Below are 20988 nucleotides of genomic sequence, written 5' to 3'. Positions count from 1 at the left end.
ACAGCAACTGAAGTGCAGGACTATAATCAAGTTGGAACACTCCACAGGAGAGACTGTATAATGTATAGAAAGTATCAGGAGGGACTTTCATTCCTAGGTAGACACCTGAAAGTCTTTATCAACATACTATGTGTACATGTATGTTATAACATATATGAAGAATGAGAGAGAACAGGCAATATAAGAACTGCACTTAAAAATGCTGAGCCTCTCTCATTAGCAATAACATTCAATAAAGGGTGCAGAATAAAATGGAAAGCTCTGTGAGAGACAGTAACACAGACTGATTTGCATGCTGGAGCTCATCATATCCTTAGACTCCCTTGCACCTTGACCTTATTTTCAGCCCATTTTCTCCAGCCAACTTCTTTTCTCCTCGTTGACTTATGTTCAGTTTACAGAGACATATATTTTCATTCTCACTTCCATACTCAAAATTAAATGAAGAGTCTTTTGAGAAAAATATAACTGTACAACACAAGAAAACAGAATCCATTGAGAATCAAAGAAAATCATTTTACATTTCCAACCAACTCTATTAATATATTTTTCATACACGAGGTAGAAGACACAGGTTATTCAAGAATGTATGGTATCAAAAGACACAAAAAGACTAATAATAGTGAGTGTGCTCCATCCAGTAAAGAACAACAAATGGGTGGGCAAGAAAGAAAAAGGGCAGTAGGAAAATCAGAATTAATGTCAATATAGCATTAATCTAATGGCAAAAATATAATATCTGATCTTCTCACCTTTCAAAATCACTTTTGTATCCACAGTCTGAATAAAGTAGAAAGGTGATTGTGATCCAGGAATACTTGGGAATTGCTACAATATTCCAGAAAGTTTATTGCAACAACAACAACAAGTTCTAACCAAAGACAAGGAGATAAATATCTCATATTCATTCTTTCTTTCTCTTGGTTTAATGTGAATAGAACTCAGATGTGAAGGAAAAAGCTGACAGAGGTAAGGCTGCCCCTCTACACCTCAGTATCTTTAAAACCTCCTGACAATGAGCAGGTAAGATGCTGGACCGCAGTCCTCCAAGCAGAGAGCCAGAGCTGTGGCAGGGCTGACAGTGGTGAGCTCTGTCTGGTTAGTTCTAGAGAAGACCATCTACAGACACATACAGAGGACAGATGTTGGATGAAAGGCTCAACAAGTGATCACAAGCTCTTGCAACTTGTGTTAAAATTAAGGTTATTTTTCAGAAGTTCATCCATTCCTAAATGCAACTAAAGAATGCAATGTATTTTGTACCACTAAAGACCTCAAATTAAAATTGAAACCTTATGTCTTGTAGGGGGATTCTTTAGTTTCATCACAAGTTATTGAGTCCACCTGTAAGACTCAAACACATGTGGCCCAGTTTATGTAAGAGGTCAGATTAGATCATCGTAATGTTTCCTTCTGGCTAAAAGTATACATATACACTTCAAATGTGCAACTCCAAAGGAGATCAGACTGGGGTTTGACCTTACATTCTTGTTTAAATGAGTGACTGGAATATCGGAAACCAGTTAAACCACAGTTACTGGCCAAGTTTGAATTCAGACCAGAAACTCATTAATACTGTTTAAGTATTATGCTAGAACAACACACCAGTTTTTTAATACAACTAACCTGTTTATGTAGATGATAATTATCTTTCTTCCATATTTAGACTAATACTCCCATAAACATATATAATCATTCTCCTAACATAGCAGCTCTCCTTGGTCACTTTCCATCATCATACCCATATCCAAAGTTACAACTGTTCTGGATCAGCATCTGTGCAGGGCACTGTCTCCTGTTTCAGATGCCTCGATAAGCATTTTCTGTTAGTCCAACATGCATATTCTCACCTCAGCAAAAGAACTGCCATTCCTCCTGCAGCAAAAGAACTTGACTGTGAGCTACAATGGAAAGTGAACTATGCAGAACTTGACATTACAAGGAAGATTTCAAGCAAGATGTGGACCAGCTCACCAAGCAGAGAATGAGACAACTGCAAGGAGAACTGGCACTGAATACAGATCAAAAACCTTCTCAACTAGAAAATACAGTTCAGATGGCATTTGACATATCTACCCAAAGGCTTGGGGTAACAAGAATTGCAAGAGAAGTTGGTAACTACCAAGCAGGTAGGTACATCCAGTCTGATCAGTGTGAGCACAGTGAGCCTTGAGACAAAAACCTTTCTTTTCCAAAAACAGTTCTGATCCTCACAGTCAAAAATTACAACTACACTTTGCAAAAGTCTAACCCTATGCTAAGCAGCAGTTACTGCATTCCTTTGTCTAATAACACCTAGCAAAGCAAAGATTAATGCTATTAACAACCATCAACAATCTTCTGTAGGATTTTTCATACCCTACAGACTGGTTTGGCATGAAGAAATACAGAATAAACACTATTGAAACTGGACAGTTGTGCTGAGTCTACCCAACACACTAGTGAAGCAAAAGGAATTTGTTAGCTAACAAAGACAGCATATCTCAGGCAAAATTATTCACATCCATCTTCACTCTATCATAGTTATAAATGTCTGGGCAATTCCTAGTCTTCTGCACCATGGGAGGTGGAAACCTCACTTCGCTCAAGCGCATCAAAGCTAACAAACCTATTTTATTGTGCAATTACTTTCTAGCTTTGATCCTATTTTCAAAGTCCCAGAACAAATGCAGATGGCTTGTTCGTAAGATGGTTTTCACACAAGGAGATTCCCAATGAGTCATAGTATTTTTGCACACAAACTGATTAGGGACCAACACACAGTTACTAAGCATATACATACAGGAAAATCCTTGTCCAGTTTGCCCAATACTTCCAAGTAGGTACAGAAACCAAGGTGGGAGTAGTACATATCTTAAGAAAAACTACTACAAGAATTTCCAAGGTTAGCTAATCGATGCCACGTAAAAATGCATTAGACTGTGTACTTCTACAATTTTTGTATTTAAAGACCTGAAAAATAGGACAATAAAACTACCCCAATACAAAGGTAAAAATAGCTATTGCTATTGCTCAGCAAAATCATTTAGCTAAAGGAAAAAGCACCATATTGTGGTCAACACAAACCACTCCAAACTTCAAGCACTTATCAGAAAATGGAGTTAGGAACAAACTGGACTAATTGTAGTGAGCCTCCAGACCAGGACAAGGATACAATTTCTGTCCTTCCTGCTACAAGAAATCGATGCACTACACCACAGTAAGAAACTGAACCTGAAAACCAAAACTTTGTTAAAAACAGAAATTTCTTTCACTTTTTATGTTACCATCAGAAAAAGCCCAGTTCTCCAACTGCTCTACCTATCCATCATAAAGTACTACCACACTGTGACTGTAACTTCTCCCTCAAAATAAAATTCCCTATTGTCTTATAGCTCTTCTACAACACATTTTTACTCAGATGACCTTTAGGACAGTGATCCAAAGATACACAAGCCAGCTACGTTGTGATGGCCACTATGCAACGTTAACATGTTCTTATGCATCTCAGCAAACCACAGTTCACCAATCACTTGAAGAACGTAATAATTCTACGTAAGTTCTATAAGGGGTCCTTCAATAAAAAAGTTTTTTCTTCAAAGGAGCTGCTGAGAATGGTCAAGTAACATTTTCATCCAGTCATGGGTATTTTTTCCGGTTCACCCTAGATGGCTGAGATTATAGATGTTAATGCTGCTACTCTGCTCTCTGCTTTGCCTCCTTACATTTTTCAGAAACAGAGGCATATCTAAGAATTATGAACCTGATAAAACATATTTGGTGGCTACCTCAGCCCAGATTACAGACTTTCCCTTTTGATTCTCCCAGGACATGTTTTGTTACAACAACAATGCTACTGTAACCAGTGCATATAACCAGTGCATTGACCAGAAGTTCAAGACATCAACTGTCTCATGTTCATCTTTCAAAAGCAGTCACCCCAGTTCCAGCAATTTGCCTCCTAGAGGCTTACATCTAGCAGAAAAAACATTAATTTCACCCAAAGAAGCAAAGGATAGGAAAATTCTCTGGTGTAACAACTGCAGGATTAAAAGCAGTTTCTGAAAAAAGCAGGCAGTGAAGATAATGAATGATACTGTTATCATTCAAAAATTGTAAGGGAGAATTGGCAGACTATTAGGGCAGCATGAATCTTACCTGGCACTTACTGTTACTAGCATAAAATATGTTTTTGAACCAGGATAAAGCAATGGGGAGGTGGAAAGACAAAAGGCCATTTAACACCATGGTTCTCAGGAGGTGGCACCTTCAGGAAGCATTGTCTCACAGCTGTACAGAGCAACAGCGACCTCTGAGAGATCCATCTCTGAATGCAACACAAAAGTAACAAGCATCTCCAAGGCACTCACTGTGCTCAAGGTTCCCAACAATTCACAGCTTAATGGAGGCAATCACTCCTGGTTTTGCCTAGCTTCAAGCTTTAGACCCCAACCACCACCCAAACACCCACTCCCCCTTGCCATAGCACAAAGCAGCTTTAACAGCCTAAAGAGATGCTTCCACCAAGAAAAGTCACAATCCAAAGTTTCAAAACAATGGTATAATGCTGCACTCTCAGGGAACTTCTTCAGAGGCCTCAACTGCACGTGATATCATACAGTACACACCTAAAAAAGACTAAGAGACCTAAAAAGAGGCATTCCATGCTTTATCTGACACCCTCATGAATTACAGAAGCAGTAACAGCAAGAACAGACTCCCTGAACAACATTAAAAAAGGTTTCTGCATAATTTTCTCTCCCACATGTCAGTGCAAGGTCCCAGTCACTCACTGGCAAGACTGTTTGCAGTAATAAACAAAATTCGACTGTCTTTTGAAGAAAGCAGACCTGGAGCAGTGCCATATAGGGGTATTATAACCAGAATGATCTGCTCTTAAATAACTACTAATTCTATAATAACAAAAAATTGTATAATTTACTTACACGCAGTCGCCATAAACTTGTGGAGAGTCTATAGGCAGCATCTTAAGTTGTTGCTAGAGTAATCTGTAATTTGTGACTTCATGTTTGTGAATGAGCAAGTAAAGGAAATGTGCTGGAGAGAAGCTCCTATACATTACATGTCTTGACTAATAATTGCATGACAGGAATTATGTAGGAATAACTGACAGGTAAATGTGTTTTGTTTCAGTGTTGTGTTTTCTTCTTTGAAGACAGAAGTTCATTTTTCAAGATCCTATTTATAATCAATTCCATCTATTCAGCTCTATTCAAAATGCTACACCTCAGCAGCTCAGAGAACTGGGAAGGGTGTGGGAGTGGACATGAATCCTTATGTGTGCATGGATACAATCTACAACCTTAAAAAGAACAAATGCTGCCTGCATAAGGGAAACAACATCGCATACACCAAGTAAAATTATTAAAAGGCAATCAGTGGTGAGACTCAAAGAAAAGCTAAAGTCCTGTGGTCAGGAATCCTTCCCCATAGCTAACAAAAATAACAGGAGCATTCCAGCACATACTTGAGCAAAAAGTAATAATTTCCTACTTGAAACAAAACAAGTATGTTATTTGTTTTCCTTTTTTAAATCCCAACAGCACTCAACACAGTGGCATATTGGGTCATGGGAAGCATGGACATGGTCTTGGAAAGCTGAGTCACAGTAACTATCCACCTTTCTCACATAAACATGCTAATCAGCCTCTGACTATGGAAAACCTGGACTTTCATGTTAACAAAGTATCTCCCTCCCTTAAATATTTTTACCTGTCATCTGAAAATACATATGTCAAAATATGTGTTTGCAAACACAATCTCTTTTGCCTGTAAACAAGGGTATGACTTTTTGTTCAACTACCACCATATGGGTTTTTGTTTAAACTTATTACATAATCTCCCTGAAGACAGGGAGTACAAAGTAAAGGCAGTTTAACATTTTATTTCACAATTCCTACCTTCAATATTAACAACAAACAACTGCTTAATGTTTAAATATTAGCAGATTACACAGTTGCCACAGGACACTGTGGTTGTGTGACCTTCGTTCTTGCTGAAGAGCTGAATTGAAAGGCAAAGCTATCAAAGAGGGTACTTGGAAAAAATTTACAGCTTTATATGGGAATATAAAATAATCCAGTGAAGACCTATATTGTTTATGCAATGCTGTCATTGTAATCCTAAGAGTTTATCTGCCATTGACTTGCCACACCTCAGTCAAAATTGTTAAAGAGTTCACAATAACTCCATAATTCACCTAAGTTGTAAGATACCTGACAACAATAATTAAAATCTTCTCATCTCCTTAAGAAACTGCAGAAACATTTTCAGCATTTTAATTACAAACTATTCTGATTTTAGCTTGAATGATTTTGGCTTCTCATCTGTGAGTCTATTTTATCATAGATATTTGCATAAAGCAATAACTGTTTCATTAAAACATTAAATTTACTTCTGCTGCATTGCCCTCTGAATGTTTTTGTGAGATCACTTGGTTGCAGTGGAAATAACTATGATGATGTCAAACTGAACATTTTGATTTAAAGATGGGAATTTAAAGATAAAATCCTTAAAATTACTTTCAGGAAAGCATTTTTAGCAGAGGGGAAAACAGCATTGAACCACTTTTTTTTTTCCAAGAAAAGCATTTCCATTTGCTTTAAGGGCATTGCAGTCAAACTAAACTCTAAAAATACCAGATTAAGAAACATAGAGTGGTGTTTAAGACACTAGAGAAAACCTAGCACTTTTCTTTTGATGTCTCAGTAACTAGGAGCTCTTCCATTTCATTCCTAGGACGCTCGGGTTGATGTCAGCACCTTGACATCACCAAATGAACTCAGAACAGCAACTTTACCATCCCAAATAAGACTTCAAAAACAAGTCTTTCTGTGCACATTTTGCTAAGGTATTTCCATCATTTTCAAGAGTTCAGTGGTCTCTTTTCTTCCTTCTTTCCCCACACATTCATAGGAAAAGGGAAAATGCTGGTTTATTATCTTTAACTTGTCAAAGGCACATAGAATAAGGAACTATTAAGTGCTATTTCAATTATACAGGATTTGAATGCTTGCATACTTGAGAATTAAGTATTCCGGTTTGGGTTATTCTCATATCTGAGATACTGAATCTATAGGTTGCATGTAATGGAAAACCAAAAGCACATTGCCAGTTTTATAATCATTAAGAGTTTCAAACCAATATTTTCTTTATGGAGATAAAAGAGGCTCAAAACTTCTGTAGTATAATCTTCACAATGCAGTAAAGACTGAACCTGCTGCTTCACACCTGTTAATCTTGACAGAAAAGATTCAGACCAAGCGGCTGATCTAGGTCTGTGAACAGAGTAAAAGCAATTGTATAAAGTTTGTTGTTGCCATGTTTTTCTTCCTTTTGAACAGCAGCAACATGGGACTAATTAATGATCTTTAGAAAGTAGTTTCCAGTTAGACTGACACACAATGGCAAGCAATCTTAGACAGGTGAAGTGACAGGAAGGAGGAAGGCTGACTTGATGTCAGTGACAAAAACTATTTTAATGGAAATGTGAAATTATTCAAAAATTTCTTCTCTTAAACACGTGAAGATCTCTCTAGTCAGATTCAGACTGCACAATGGGCTGAGAGAAGGAATCAGGCAGACACAGTATTTTTACATACCATGTTTTTCTAATGGCTTTTCATACTCAGTGCCTCACTTAAAGGTTTCTTCTGTCAAAGATCTGTTAAATCAGTGATGTTTCATCAAATAGTAGTTGTCAAACATGATAAAGAACTACAATAATAAAATACGTGACCAAGAGGTTTTAGTAGCCAAGGATACAGGGAAGACTGGAAATAGGTTGTATTTCCAGAGCACAGAAAAATGACAACAGCAATGAAGTCTGCAGTTTGTATTCAGTAATACTAATCTGCAGACCTCTACTATCCTAAAATAAGACCTACATATCAGGTCATGCAATGGACAGACATGACAGGAAAGTCACATAACAAAGGACAGATGATAATGCATGACTGCTATTGCAGAATGTATCTTTCAATTAAGTCTTTTAAGTAGGGAGACTCCTGCCCTGCTACTGATACAAAGCAACATCCCAGTCTCTCTCCCACACTAAGAGCACACACCAGACCCCAGACTTGACAAAGCAGATGTAGAGAGCACCTGATGTAAAAGAACTCCACAAAAAAAAATAAAAAAAATCAAATCCACACTATAAACACACACTACTAAGAGGCAGTAAGACAGAAGGTTTTATTTCTCAGTATAGGAAACCATGTGTCTAAGCATTTGAACACAGACCTTTAAGCCAGAGTTGCATACACAGACAGAATCCTTGTGTCATGATCCTGCTGACGGCCTTTCGTGTTTTGGAGAGCTTACCTGCATTTTGATTAACACCCATCAACCTTTGACGAAAGATGTAGTCAGATGCCGCTCAAGCTACTCCAACACTGAATAATTTGCTTTAATTTATTCCTTTAAAAATACTCTAATTCACTGCTTTACTTTGATGACGTGGGCACTTTTGGTAACTTTCTAGAGTTAAATACCCATTGGCTGAGGCAAAAACCCAAAACCCCCCCAAAATTATGATTCTACTGACTGAGAGAGTTCAGGGAAGTTGGGATAAGAAACAGCAACTAAAATATAAAGATAATTAGAATTTCTTCCTTCTGCTAGCTGGATAATTGGCATTTGGTTTAGGATCATCCTTGTGAAAGCATCCTCCTCTGTTGACTAAGTGCATTTCTAAGCAGTGGGCAAACATCATCAGGAGGAAGGTAGAAAAATGCATGCCCTTCCATGTTCTGAAATCTTGAGGCATTTTTCCCTGTACACAATGTCAGAATGAAAAACAAAGCACAGCGAATGCTACTTATTTTTTTCTCATCTCCTTGCAAAGCCATTTCTAAAAAAAGACTCCAACCTGCCACAGAACCTTCTTTGAACCTTCCATTTCCTATTAAGTTTAAACTTATCTTGTCAGATAGAAATGAAACTTGGCTCCAGGAAAGAACATTTTTAAATCCTCAGCGAATAAAGATCAGGTAGTATTCACCTACAGAAACTGAAAAATGTAAAAAGGTAAATACAAAACAGTGCATGGAGCTGGAAAAATCTCTGGTCAATGTCATTTTACATAACCATGTGAATTCCAGTAAATCAATTTCAATTACAAAGGAAATACAAAGCAAGATGACAGTGTCACAAACACAGAGAAAGAATAAACTCTATTGGGGAAACAACAAGCAAAATTCAAATGTATCAAATCTCTGTTCTCATCCTTTTCTTAAAGTTTTCAGTCTAAGAAATTTGTTCAACTGTACAGGAAGTACACAGACTTTGATTCCCCACACCTCCCTCCCCGTGCAGTTCCACAACTGCTCAGGAATGGTATCTTTTTGATTTGTTCAACAGCTGTTTAGTTCAACAGCCATGGTTTTGATACTATAGAACATTAATTACACAAAAACATCTGAATCACAGAATATGCTGAGTTGGAAGGGACCCACAAGGATCATCAAATCCCTGTCCCTGCACAGGACCATCCCCAAGAGTCACAGCACGAGCCTGAGGGCATTGTCCAAATGTTTCTTAAACTCTGTCAGGCTTGGCGCTGTGACACTTCCCTGGGGAGCCTGTTCCACTGCCCAACCAGCCTCTGGGTGAAGCACCTTTTCCTAATATCCAGCCTGAACTTCCCCTGACACAATTTCAGGTCCTTCCCTCGGGTCCTGTCACTGGTCACCAGAGTAAAGAGATCAGGTCTGCTCCTCCTCTTCCCCTCACATGGAAGTTGTATACTGTGATGAGGTGTCCCCTCAGTCTCCTCTTCTAAAGGAGGAGGGAAAACAAACTCTACTTCTACGCATATATAAAGCTGGCTGAAACTATGGTCATCTAGCTACACAACATCTTTTTCCATATTCTAGCTTTGAAATTAAGTTTACTCATTGCAATCCTTCAATTACCCTAATCATCAAGGCCATAACAATCATAGTTGTAAAGAGCACATGTATTACTCTTGTGATATGCCCCCATAATTGCAAAAATAGCCTTTAAAAGCCTTAGAATTTTTAAACTGATGGAATTTTTAAAATAAACCTAGACATTAGGAGTTGCAGGGTACATTATCTTCACATGGGATTGACTCACAGTTGGGACCTGAAGAATGGAAAACAATTTAAAGATTGTGCCCTTTAAGTGTAATGCTAATTCCCTTCAAGTAAAACTATTCTTTGATATTTCTGTTTTGAAAAGAAGACACAATCAAGTTCCAGCTATATAATTTGTGGCTAATCTCAACATAATCGAACAATAGTTCTACAGATAACTACAACTCTAGGACTATTATTGCCAGCTCACCAAAACATGGACCTTAGCAGGTGAATTTAATGCTGTATTCTGGCAGCTTCTATTAGATAATATATGCTGGTCAAAAAGCATTTACTGAGCTTTAAAATGCTCAGTTTCTAAAGGATTCTTCTTCAAATTACAACACATCATTAACTATTTGCCTCCCTGATCAGTCTGTTTTGCTGCCAAACAATCCTGTCCCAGATAACCACAAAGTGCTGGAGTACAGTCTTTATTAGCTTTCTGCAAAGCACCACAGGTCACAAAAATGTAATCTTACAGGTCTGAATAAATATACGACTGTGTTTCTCTCCACATTACATCAAATTTCATTATTCCAGTCATACGCAATAAAATGCAGTGTTAACATCGTTTTCCATTATTTGCACCTGGTTTTCATCAAATACAACCAGTAATAATGCAAACAGCATTAATAGGGTTGGGAAGTGTTCACCTGTCATAAGGACAGTTTGTGGAGCGAGAATTAGAAGTCTCAAGTGAGGTTATCTGTTCTATGCATTGCAATCACAGCCACCTAAAATATTAACAGCATGAATGCCAAAAATGTGAAAAGACTACAGAGATGTGCAGAGTAAAGAAAATCTGTCACTTAAGAATGGAAACATATTTTAGAGTAACTAGAACAATCACAAGTTGTGGTAGTATTATTTATTACTTAGATTGCCTAAGTTTTCCAAATATTATATCTGGGTAAAAAAATCAAATCAAACCAAACCAAACCAAACCAAACATACCAGAAAAAAAACAAAACAAAAAAACAACACAAAGACAAATCATAGGAAAGGTCTCAGATGTCTGTTCCCACAGTACCCTCCCTCTAGCTCTGGTCCAGAACCTTTGAGATAGGTCTTCTGCTGAAAGGATAAACCAGTATTATTGATGCTAACATGGACTGGCTGGTAGGGAGCAAGACCAAGGGCATGTAGAGGTCATAAGTCATAAAGACAACAGTAACCTAAACCACAAATGCATGAAACCTCTCTGTAGCTTCATTTTTCTTTATACATTTTAATATAGATAATTCATAAAATGACAGAGTGCTTAACAATTCACATGTATATCAATTATTCAAAAACTACCAATCAAATGAAAATAAAACAGATTACTGCATGGCACTCAAGGTTCGTTCATCTTCAGCATCCATCGTCAAAGTCACCCTCCTTTAATTTCCCAAATTTCTGGAGTTAGGATTTCATTTCTCAGAGTTGGAATTTCACCAGCTGCCTTACTCCTACAGATTAAGGCTGCAGTCATCTTCTGTGTGCGGTGTTGAGCTAAGGCTGATCAGCACTGTTAGAAAAACATGTAGGGACCAGCTAGGCTAATCAAGGCAAAACCAACCACAAACTTGCCTAAAGCAAGTGGCAGTTACTCCTTCTACAGCAAAATCAGGTCATTTCTGAATACGTAAGTAAGCCAATCAAAGACACATCTTTTGAAAAAAACAAAAGGAACGCAACAGTAGAAACCATTTTTTATTTCTGCTTACTCAGAAAACTCCCTTTAAAAACATTCCTATCAGTCCAGGTATTAGACTATATAGAGAAAATGGGACAAAATACTTTAAAAGAGTTGAGTATAAATATTTAAAAGAAAAATTATGACAAAGCTTTCTTGATGTTCCATTTTTTACTTCTTTCAATTTAATTTTTTGCCCACTGGCATGTAAATAACTAGTGGGTAATTAGCTGACCAATTAGTTCTATGACAATCTCACAATTCTGCCTATGCAATATTACAGTTACATCTGCATGGCTGCATCCTTGTGCCACACCTCCTACCTTTAGGAAAAAATCCCTACAACCTCTATGGCTATTGCTGCATGAACAGTGACTGACAACAGACAAACCACTTACCAAAAGTAAAAAACCCTGCCTTCTCATTTCTCTGCTGAGCAGTGGAAAATGCAAAAGTATCTGTAAATGCACAGCAGTGAAAAGTCCTATAGTGGTCACACTACACTACCCTTTGCAGGTTTCCAGCTTAAGGTATTTCTTTGCTCAGTGTCATCCACGTAACTCTTTAAGCTGCTTTGCTGTGAACCGTATTATGGAACTGATCTGATCTGATGCAAACAAGACCAATTTATATATACTAAAAAAGAAAAAAAAAATGGTGTCACTTTTTGCCCAATCAGCTATGCACTCCAATTCACCCTCACACATTACACTACCATAGTATTGCCACTGAATGATTATTTAGTGAAATCACAACTTCACGGCTACCACCAGCTTTTAAAAACTGCAGTGACTTGGCAGGTCAAGAAACAGATACCTCTCCACATCAACCCAACCAACAGATTAGCTACAGCAAGTCCAGCCCTGGCATCAGAGCAGAGAAACAATCAACCCAGTATCAGGAAGGCAAAAAACCAGTCCCAGAGATCTGGTCTAGCCTTGGCTTTCAAAAAGGAGCCAGTAAGACCCCAAAGCTATAGAAGTAGTGATGACACTAACATTTTAGAAGTATTTTTAAAAGCTCTGGCTGTGTGGGCACAAGTCTGCCCATCTCACTGCACTGTCCACAAATAAAATGTGTGTTTGTGTATTTGCAAACTCCATTTTGCTCAGCCTCTGAGGGGCTGATCCAATAGCACACTCCACTACCTCTAGTCACAGCATGATGCAAAAACCATTCCATTCCTACAAGCAGAAAGCCACATGCAATTTAAGGTTTTAGGATTCCAGAAGTTTCACCAAGGTGCACATCCAGGACTGCCGCAGCCCTGATTTGAGCATGTATAGACATTTCAGACGCAGACCAGGCACCCAGCAACCACACAAGCAACAAGTCTAATGTACATTGCCAGTAAGCGCCAGGCAGCAACCCTCTGAAACTGTGGCAGCTGGAGGCATCATTCATGCAAAATGCATCAACACTGCTGGCAACAGAGAATCCAAATTTTCCCCCCTCCCAGCTAGGTACCCTAATTGCTAGAAACTGAATCAGGTTCTGGCCCACATCTCTTGCCCCCGGTCCTTCTGTTGCATTACAACAACACAGTGCAATGGCCCTGCCTGAAACAGAAGTGCAAACTTGCTTCTTTAAAGATCCTCCAGGGACCTTCCTTTTCTTCATCCCTACTCCTTCATTTCCAGCCGGCTGCCTTAGATGCTCCCTAGTCACCACACTGGCTGTTTTGGTACCAATTCCTGACACCTTTGGTAGGTTTCTTACAAAGTCAAGTGGGTAAAAAAGTTAAGCATGGAGATGTCAATCTAAAGAACACCAAAAAATCATCTTTTTGTAAATTGGTTTTCACATGGCCAGAGTGTAAGGCAGATCTCCAAGGAGGCTCGAAGAGTGACCGTACTGGTCAGCTAAAAACACTTCTTGCAGGCTGCCTAGGCATGCAAGACATCATAAATATATGAATCCAGCAGCTGATATTTAGGATCTCATATTTATCCAACAAGAGGAATGTGATTAGTCCTGCAACAAGCTACATCTCTTCTGTTTCTTCTCTAAATGCACATAGTTTGGTGTACATGCAGTCACATTGCCACTCCCTCTCTCAAATGTTTCTTTATTTCCTCTTCAGAGGAAAAGAAAAATGCCAACAACACATTCCTTGTGAGCAATTTCATCCTTTAACACACCAGATTTTGTTCAGGTCAAGTAACATTTTTGGTAAAGAATATAATTGCAATTGCCTGTTTCTAAGATCTTGTAAATAGCACGACACTATTTTTAAAACTTATGAAAAATGCATTTACAGTGTTTCTTTAAGTGTTTTAACACAGCTTCAGCAGAAATTGCTTTATTCCAAAGCAATTGAATATAGAGTATTTTTGTAAGGACCTCTTTGTCTCTCTGCAAATGACTGAGATACTTTCCAGAAAGCGAATGTACCTGAAAATATGCAGCCTTACATTTTACTAGCCATAGTTATCTAGCACCATAAAACATCAGTTGCTCTGTTCCTGAAGATTATGTTGTAGCTAAAGCAAAACAGCATGATCAGCAGAGTCAAGTATTACCTAGAGGCCTTATGCAAGTTTAGATTTGGCACCATACACACACACAGGCTCTATTCAGTATGGTAAAGCCATTCTACAGCCAAAGCAGAGGCAATTCCATAGATCAAAAGCAAAAATCAAGCTAAAATTCAGCAGCACCTTCATGCCATCTTCCAGGAAATACAGTATCACATACCTCCTTGTCATACTCCTTGGACAACATAGACAAATAAAATAGATATAGGCCTAAACAAGCTGGTCAGAAGACACATTGTTATCACTCAGAGCTGTAAGCTTGTCTACATTACAGCTCCAACAGGAGTGCCTTTAACATGCAGTTTGAGGCATACTTGGAAGAGCTTCTCTAGCCTCCTGAGACACAAAGCTGCATAGAAAGAGCAAATTATTTCCCAGTGTGATAAAATCCAGGTAACTTTAAATACTTTCCAAGAGGCATCACAAAAGACAAGGTATACACATAACTGCTGGGTCCAGTAGCTCTCTCCTAGGCTATACGTGAAGCAAAGTCACCCTGCAACTCCTCTTACAGGGATACCATAATGGAAAGGAGCAAGCTTCAAAAACTTTCCAAAACCACTGGCAGTGGCAACATGCAATGCCATCAGTACCTAACATATTGAAGACAAAAAGCAACCTCTTCCACCACCTCCTCTTGTCCCCACCTTGCTCTGACAAGGCAAGGTGGGGTCAGAGAGGAAATCGTAGTACAAAGACATAGGTGAACTCAATTGAGAGAAAAAACCCACTGTAATAAAGCTTCTTTTCAGGATAACTCAGCCTTCACTGCGGAAGACAGCTCTATGGACATTTTCCACAGCAGAGTTGCTTTCTGAGAGTCTTTCCTGGGATTATTCTTGCCAGTGGGCCCTGTAGCATCCTGTGAGTCTTGAGACTAGGACTCAACCAGTTCTCCTGAGGGTATGCATCATAAGCAACCATTTATGCAGTAAAAGAAACCGAATGAAACTAAACACAAACTATGACAGGCTGGACAGTGGAGTAAATTACTTCATTTCTCCTCCTTTCGGCTGCAGTCATCAGTCATGCTATTTTGTACTTAGAAAAGATCTGAAGTTATCAGCACTCATACAAATTCAATGTCCCTCCATCAGGTAAATTCTGGTCTCTTAAGAAATCAAGATGAAGTAATAAGTCATAAGCAGCATAAATACATGGCTTTTTCTGAGGGGAAAGTGGAAAGAAGAGTCTTATGATACAGTGTTTAAGAATTTACATATTTCTGCACAGATCCAAAATATAACTACGCATGAGCAAGTACTTCTGGACCTGTACAGACTAGCAACAGAACTTTCCACGTGGACATTACACAGTGCTATCACATCCAAAAAATTACCATGGTACCATTAAGTGCCATAGCACTACTAAATCTATAGCAGATAAACTCAGTGGTGCTTGAGGGAAACAGATTTCTCTCTCCTTACTCACCAACCACTTTCCTCTCCAACTGACCTCACTGAGTGGCTGGAGTCTGTCCACAATGGACTCCACTCCTTTCACAGACACAGGAGCCCATCATGATGCCAGAATCCCTCACCTCTTCTTTTTTGAGGGCCCAACAAATCCATGTCCAATGCCATGCAATTCTTCTCTTCCATTTTGCTGGAGGAAGGGAAGAATGGCACGATTGAGGGCAAGAAGAGCAAATTTAATCTGTTCCCAGGCACACTCCACACTACTGCTAGCACAGGAGAGACAAGCATGGGAGAAGGAGCTGAAAAAAGAGGCCAAATGGAACTGTATGATGCACAAAGGGATACACTAGGTGTGCATGGCAGCAAAATAATCAGAGTGGCATGGTTGTGTCAGCATCTAATAGTTTTGGCGTTTTTTGCAATCACATTTATTTAGAATTGCATTGGCATTGTGCCTGCATTTCAAACACTGCTTACCCAAACCTCACTAATTCACATCATCTAGGGCAGGCACTGGATCGCTTCTGCAGACAAAAAGGTTTGTAGAGGCAGGGCCAGCGGTATCAATACCTCAGAGAAGTCCAGTTAATATGGCTGAGGTGATGCATCTTGCAGGACTGGGGTGTTCAGTGTGAGATGTCTGACTACAGTAACACCAAGACATACAAGGAGCCTGTGCCTGGGGACTAACTATTTTTGACGTGACAAGGTTTAGGATTTTAGAGGTAGATGTGGCAGTAACCAGAAACAACATTCATCTCCACTGACACAGCTTCCATAATAAACAGTTTCAGAAAAACACAAGAGAAAAGAGAATTAAAAAAAAGTTAAACACATGAAAATTGCACAACCAATTTTCTTTACCTCGCATTAGAACTATCCCAAATATTGTCACATAAGTTAGCAACAAATCTCTTTTTGTTACATTATTGATGTGGTTCTGACAGTCATGAATTTGATCTTCAAAAGACTTACACATGCACTTAAAATTAAGCATGCAAGCAGTCCCATTGGGTACTGATGTAAGGTTCATGCCTTCACTTGAACAGTCATTTTACAACTAGCTTTTTTAGCATGCGATGTTTGTATTCACTTTGCTCATAAGACAAAAATTTTAAAATAACTCATACATTCTGGGGAGTATGGGCAACCAGTACGAGTCCAATGGATAAAAGGTCACACACAACACACAAAAAAAAATTACATCAGAAACAGAGATATTCCACAGTATTTAAAAATCAACTCCTGTATCCTTGTTATGCAGTTCATACAATTACTGAAGTTTATTCACATGCTAACCATAGCAAAGATAAAGTTTAATGATGTTCAAGTGCTTCCATGCTAAGCCACTGCTTCTACAGTTTTCTAGGCTTTGATTTATTTATCAAACTCATTAGAGTTTTGAATTTTCATTAATGCAATTTTTAACTGTTTTGGATGTAGCTTAGTGGTTATGAAATATAAAGTTTAAAAATATTATATATACTAACTCCCATTATAAATATCAATTTCTGACCTTAAGGTGAACAAAGTAGCAAAGGCAAAATCAACTACAGAAAGAAGTCTCACTGAGACATACCTTAAAACCTCCCACTGAAAATATGTTTTATTTTACCAAGCAGTAGAACTTTAAAAAGACAAGTCACACTTCGCACATGCATGAGACAACAACTATGCCCAGAACTTGTAGCAGAATAGGGATCAAGGGTAACTGACATTCACTCAACACAAACATTTAATTTTGCTGTAAAATACACACCAGGTGAACAGCAAGGGACATTAGCTAGACTACGTAAATTCTCTTTAGAACTATCTGGCTAAAGGGCAGAAAAACAACATTGTGATTGCATCGTTAAACACTCAAAATGAAGAAATAAGCAGGACACACTATGTAAAACATTAGTGCTTTGTACCTGCATTACCATAAAAATGTTCTACAGAGCCTCTTTTTTTGCACAATGCAAAAAAAGAAGACAGTCCTAGGGAAGTAATTTAGTTACAAATGGGATAAAAATCTACTGGAAAATCTCACCTCTGGTTTTTACTGAAAATTTGTGTGAATATAATTTACAGCGGAGTTTTCCCAAAACAGTTTCAGAAAATGTTTTCAAAGTTTAAGAAAAGACATCGATGTGTAACATACATTGCTTAAAATGTTGTATAAGTTGCAAACATTGAGCTATATAAAACAAAGGAAATTAAACAGGGCTGTAGTGCCAATTTCTTGACACCTGAGTGCTTAACTATGCAGCCTTAACAGTATCCCATTTGGGTTTTCCTTCTGAGAGACTGAACTCCTAGTCTGCTTAAAATTTCAACATCTGAATTCTTGCAAGCAAAGACCAATTACATTCAATCCCAGAGACTCATATGCCTAAAAGGGTATAATGAAAAAATCAAAGGAAGCAGTCATGCAGGATACTGGCAAGGAAAAAGTACTAAAGAAATTTTAGAAAAAGCATTTAACTCACCAGTCCATTGTTTGGCTGAGGTGAAAAAGGTAAACATTACTGAGATGCATCAGTGAGGAAGTTAGAACACAAATCAAGGCCCATGCCTGCAAGCACACATGAATAACTTCAGGCCTAGAAGCTCTTTCATGGCAAAGTTATTCATATGTGTGCTTGCAGAACCTAAGCTCAGGTGCTGCCCTCAAAGTACAAAATGCTACTCACATTTTGCTATTGACCACAATATAAATAGAAATTCACCTGTGTTTAACTTTTTCAACTGAAGAAGACAAAAACCCCCCTGAAGTCTCACAAAGTAATGTAATTAATCCATTCTAGCTGCTCACAGTTCTAGCTTGTTTGTTTGTTTTTAACATAAATCTCTCAGAACATGTTTAGGCTTACAGACCAGAAGCCTTCCTTGGAAGCTATGTGAGGACTGTATACCCTGGGGTACAAAGAATTACATCTCTGCCTCGCAATACACCAAGAATGCTTATGACATGACAATTAAGCCATTATTCTTTTTATTGGGTATGTCTCTCCCAAGCCTGATGTAACCTGACATATTAATACATAATATACAATATTCAATTAAGTATCTCCTAAAGTGATGAATCTTTCCAACATTTGCTTGTGTAGCTTTTGGGATCTGGACAGCGTAAGAAATCCAATTTAAAGAAAAAGGACACCACACAAATGTGTAGCATGGAGCACATGTGTGTACCTGATTAGACAAACACTAACTACACATATAGTATTTTTAAGTATATGTGACTAGCATAGGTTCAAATGGATTGCAGATTACAAACCACTGCTTGGAGAAGAGAAAACAAGTAAAAGGTTCAAAATGCCAGAGAATAGGAGACTTTTAAGTCTTTAAACACCAATAGTTTGGTAAGATGTAGCTGATGTGTGTATGGACCACAGTGGGCAATCAAAAATTTCCCAAAAAAATCAAAATCAAAAGGCTAGATAGGTCAGCTGAGATTTACAAATAGTGAACATTTGGGCATGACTATTTTATATACACTAGCAAAGAGGAATCAAATATTGCTCAATCCACTAAAACAGCATTCGGTTCAGATAACCTAAGTTCTTATTGAAAAAGGTGCTGACCAAAGCATCTCTGTTATACACTAGCTGAAATAAAGGAGCACACAACTCCAGCCATACTGAGCTATGTGCTGCTTTGAGTTGTTGGGGAAGCTTTGTTTCCTGATGTTTCCTCAATGTAAGTTTCATCACTGACTTCAATAAAAGGACACGGAGTAATTTCTTTTTGAAGTGTCAGTATTCAAATATGAAATCTAACGAAAGTATTAAGTTTTGAAACACCAACACTACATCTAATTTCATCTCCCTTTAGATACGGCCTTGATCCAGCTAATGGTGGGATGGGAGTATATTATTTCTGGGATGGGAGTATATTATTAGGCGATTAAACAAACTTTATCCATTTGTTTATCTTTCTGATAGCAAAAAAGCCTAAATAGCAGGTATCCACCTGCCAGGAGAGCACTGAGAAGTAAAAATGGTTGGAAATTATAACCAGATGTGAAAACAGAAGGTAAAAAAAGTACATGGGGAAAATGGGGGGAAAAGCAAAAAGGGACTATCGCGCTAAGGCCTGCAAGCAGGACAGGGCCAACATCTGTGCCCACTCCGGGCCCTGCCAGCCGCCGTGCCGCGAACCCGCTGCATCCTCTCGTCCACAGAGGTGTGTGTGTGTCCGCATGTATATCGTGTGTAGGTGCATCTTTATGCATCCGCACATTGTGTTAGAAGATGCACGGTGGGGCTCTCACTGAGGCACTACTGGGCCCAAACGCGCTTGGCGGAGCCGCGGCCAGGTCAGGGCACGGGTGCCCGGCGGGGCAGTGCGGGGCCTCTCCGGGGAGAGCGACATCGGCAGCGGCACCGGCAGCGGCACCGGCCATGGGAGGCGCCGTGCAGTGTCATTCACGCCGATGATGCATCGCAAGGGGAGCGCAGGCCCGCTGCTCCCGGCGCGGGCAGCTGCGGATCCTCGCCGCGCTGGCACCCGGCCCCACCGGCCGGGGGGCCGCCCGCTGCCCACCCCCCGCTCCCCCGGGCCGGCGGCGAGCGGCCGCCGAGCCGCGAGGAGGAGGAGGAGGCGCCACCGTGGGGTTTCGTCAAGGACAGGCCCGAGGTCAAACCTGGCAACCGCCACGCCGCGGCCCCTTCCCCGCCGCCGCCCGCCGCCTGCCCGCCCGCCGGCGGCGGTGCCTTACCTTGGCAGCCATGCTGTGCCCGGTGCGGCCACCCCTTCCCGTCCCTTCCCTTCCTCCGCTCCCCTCCCTTCCGACCGCGGCACGCAGCTTCCCCGCCTGCGCACCAGCCCGCCAGCGCCGGCCGTCACCGCTCGCTCTCACAGGCAAGGACGGGGCGCCGCCCCCACCCGGCCCCGCCGCGGCCCCGTGATCGCCCGGCACGGTCCGGAGCTGCCCGCGGGCTCCGCGCCGGGCGCCGGCGAGGCGGCCTCGGGCACCAGCGGAACGCCGGCCTAGCGGAGCGAGCACCGCCTCGTCTCTCTGAAGGGCCCAGTTGCCATCCTGGTTCCTCCACGGCTACGGCTGGTGGCCCAGCGGGCGCACGGGGAGTCCGAGCTCTCGGGGGCCCTGCAGCCTCTCCGCCCGCTGGAGACGGTGACCATGTCCCCAGTTGGTGACTCGCACTGCTGACCCCGGCGAGTGCCCCCGGCGTGTTCGGAGGACACCGGGGCGAGCAGCGGAAGGCTGCCAACACCTTCACATCAAACCCTGCTGTCCTACCCAGCGTTGT

The 20988-nt window shown here is 40.2% G+C and overlaps 1 protein-coding gene across 5 annotated transcripts in view; it reads right to left on the bottom strand.

Annotated features, from left to right (window-relative positions):
- SLC25A13 (solute carrier family 25 member 13) overlaps nucleotides 1-20672 on the bottom strand; it is a 101745-nt gene extending 81073 nt beyond the window's left edge. Inside the window, exons 1-2 of one of the 5 annotated variants that reach the window (XM_086856761.1) lie at nucleotides 20439-20505; nucleotides 18205-18219 (exon numbers count right to left, since the gene is read on the bottom strand). In XM_086856761.1, the coding sequence (XP_086712887.1) occupies nucleotides 18205-18219; nucleotides 20439-20450 (27 nt within the window). In that variant the 5' untranslated portion in view covers nucleotides 20451-20505. Of the gene's footprint in view, nucleotides 1-15770; nucleotides 16186-18204; nucleotides 18220-20438 lie in introns of those variants that run through there. The other 4 variants (XM_086856781.1, XM_086856770.1, XM_086856791.1 and 1 more) reach the window with 4 other exon arrangements.
- Nucleotides 20673-20988: the final 316 nt, after the last annotated feature.

This window comes from Cyanistes caeruleus, chromosome 1 (genome assembly GCF_971803275.1).
Source record: "Cyanistes caeruleus chromosome 1, bCyaCae1.hap1.1, whole genome shotgun sequence".
Taxonomy (NCBI): domain Eukaryota; kingdom Metazoa; phylum Chordata; class Aves; order Passeriformes; family Paridae; genus Cyanistes; species Cyanistes caeruleus.
The sequence above is the reverse complement of the archived record's forward strand: the minus strand, read 5'-3'. Positions and strand labels throughout refer to the sequence as shown.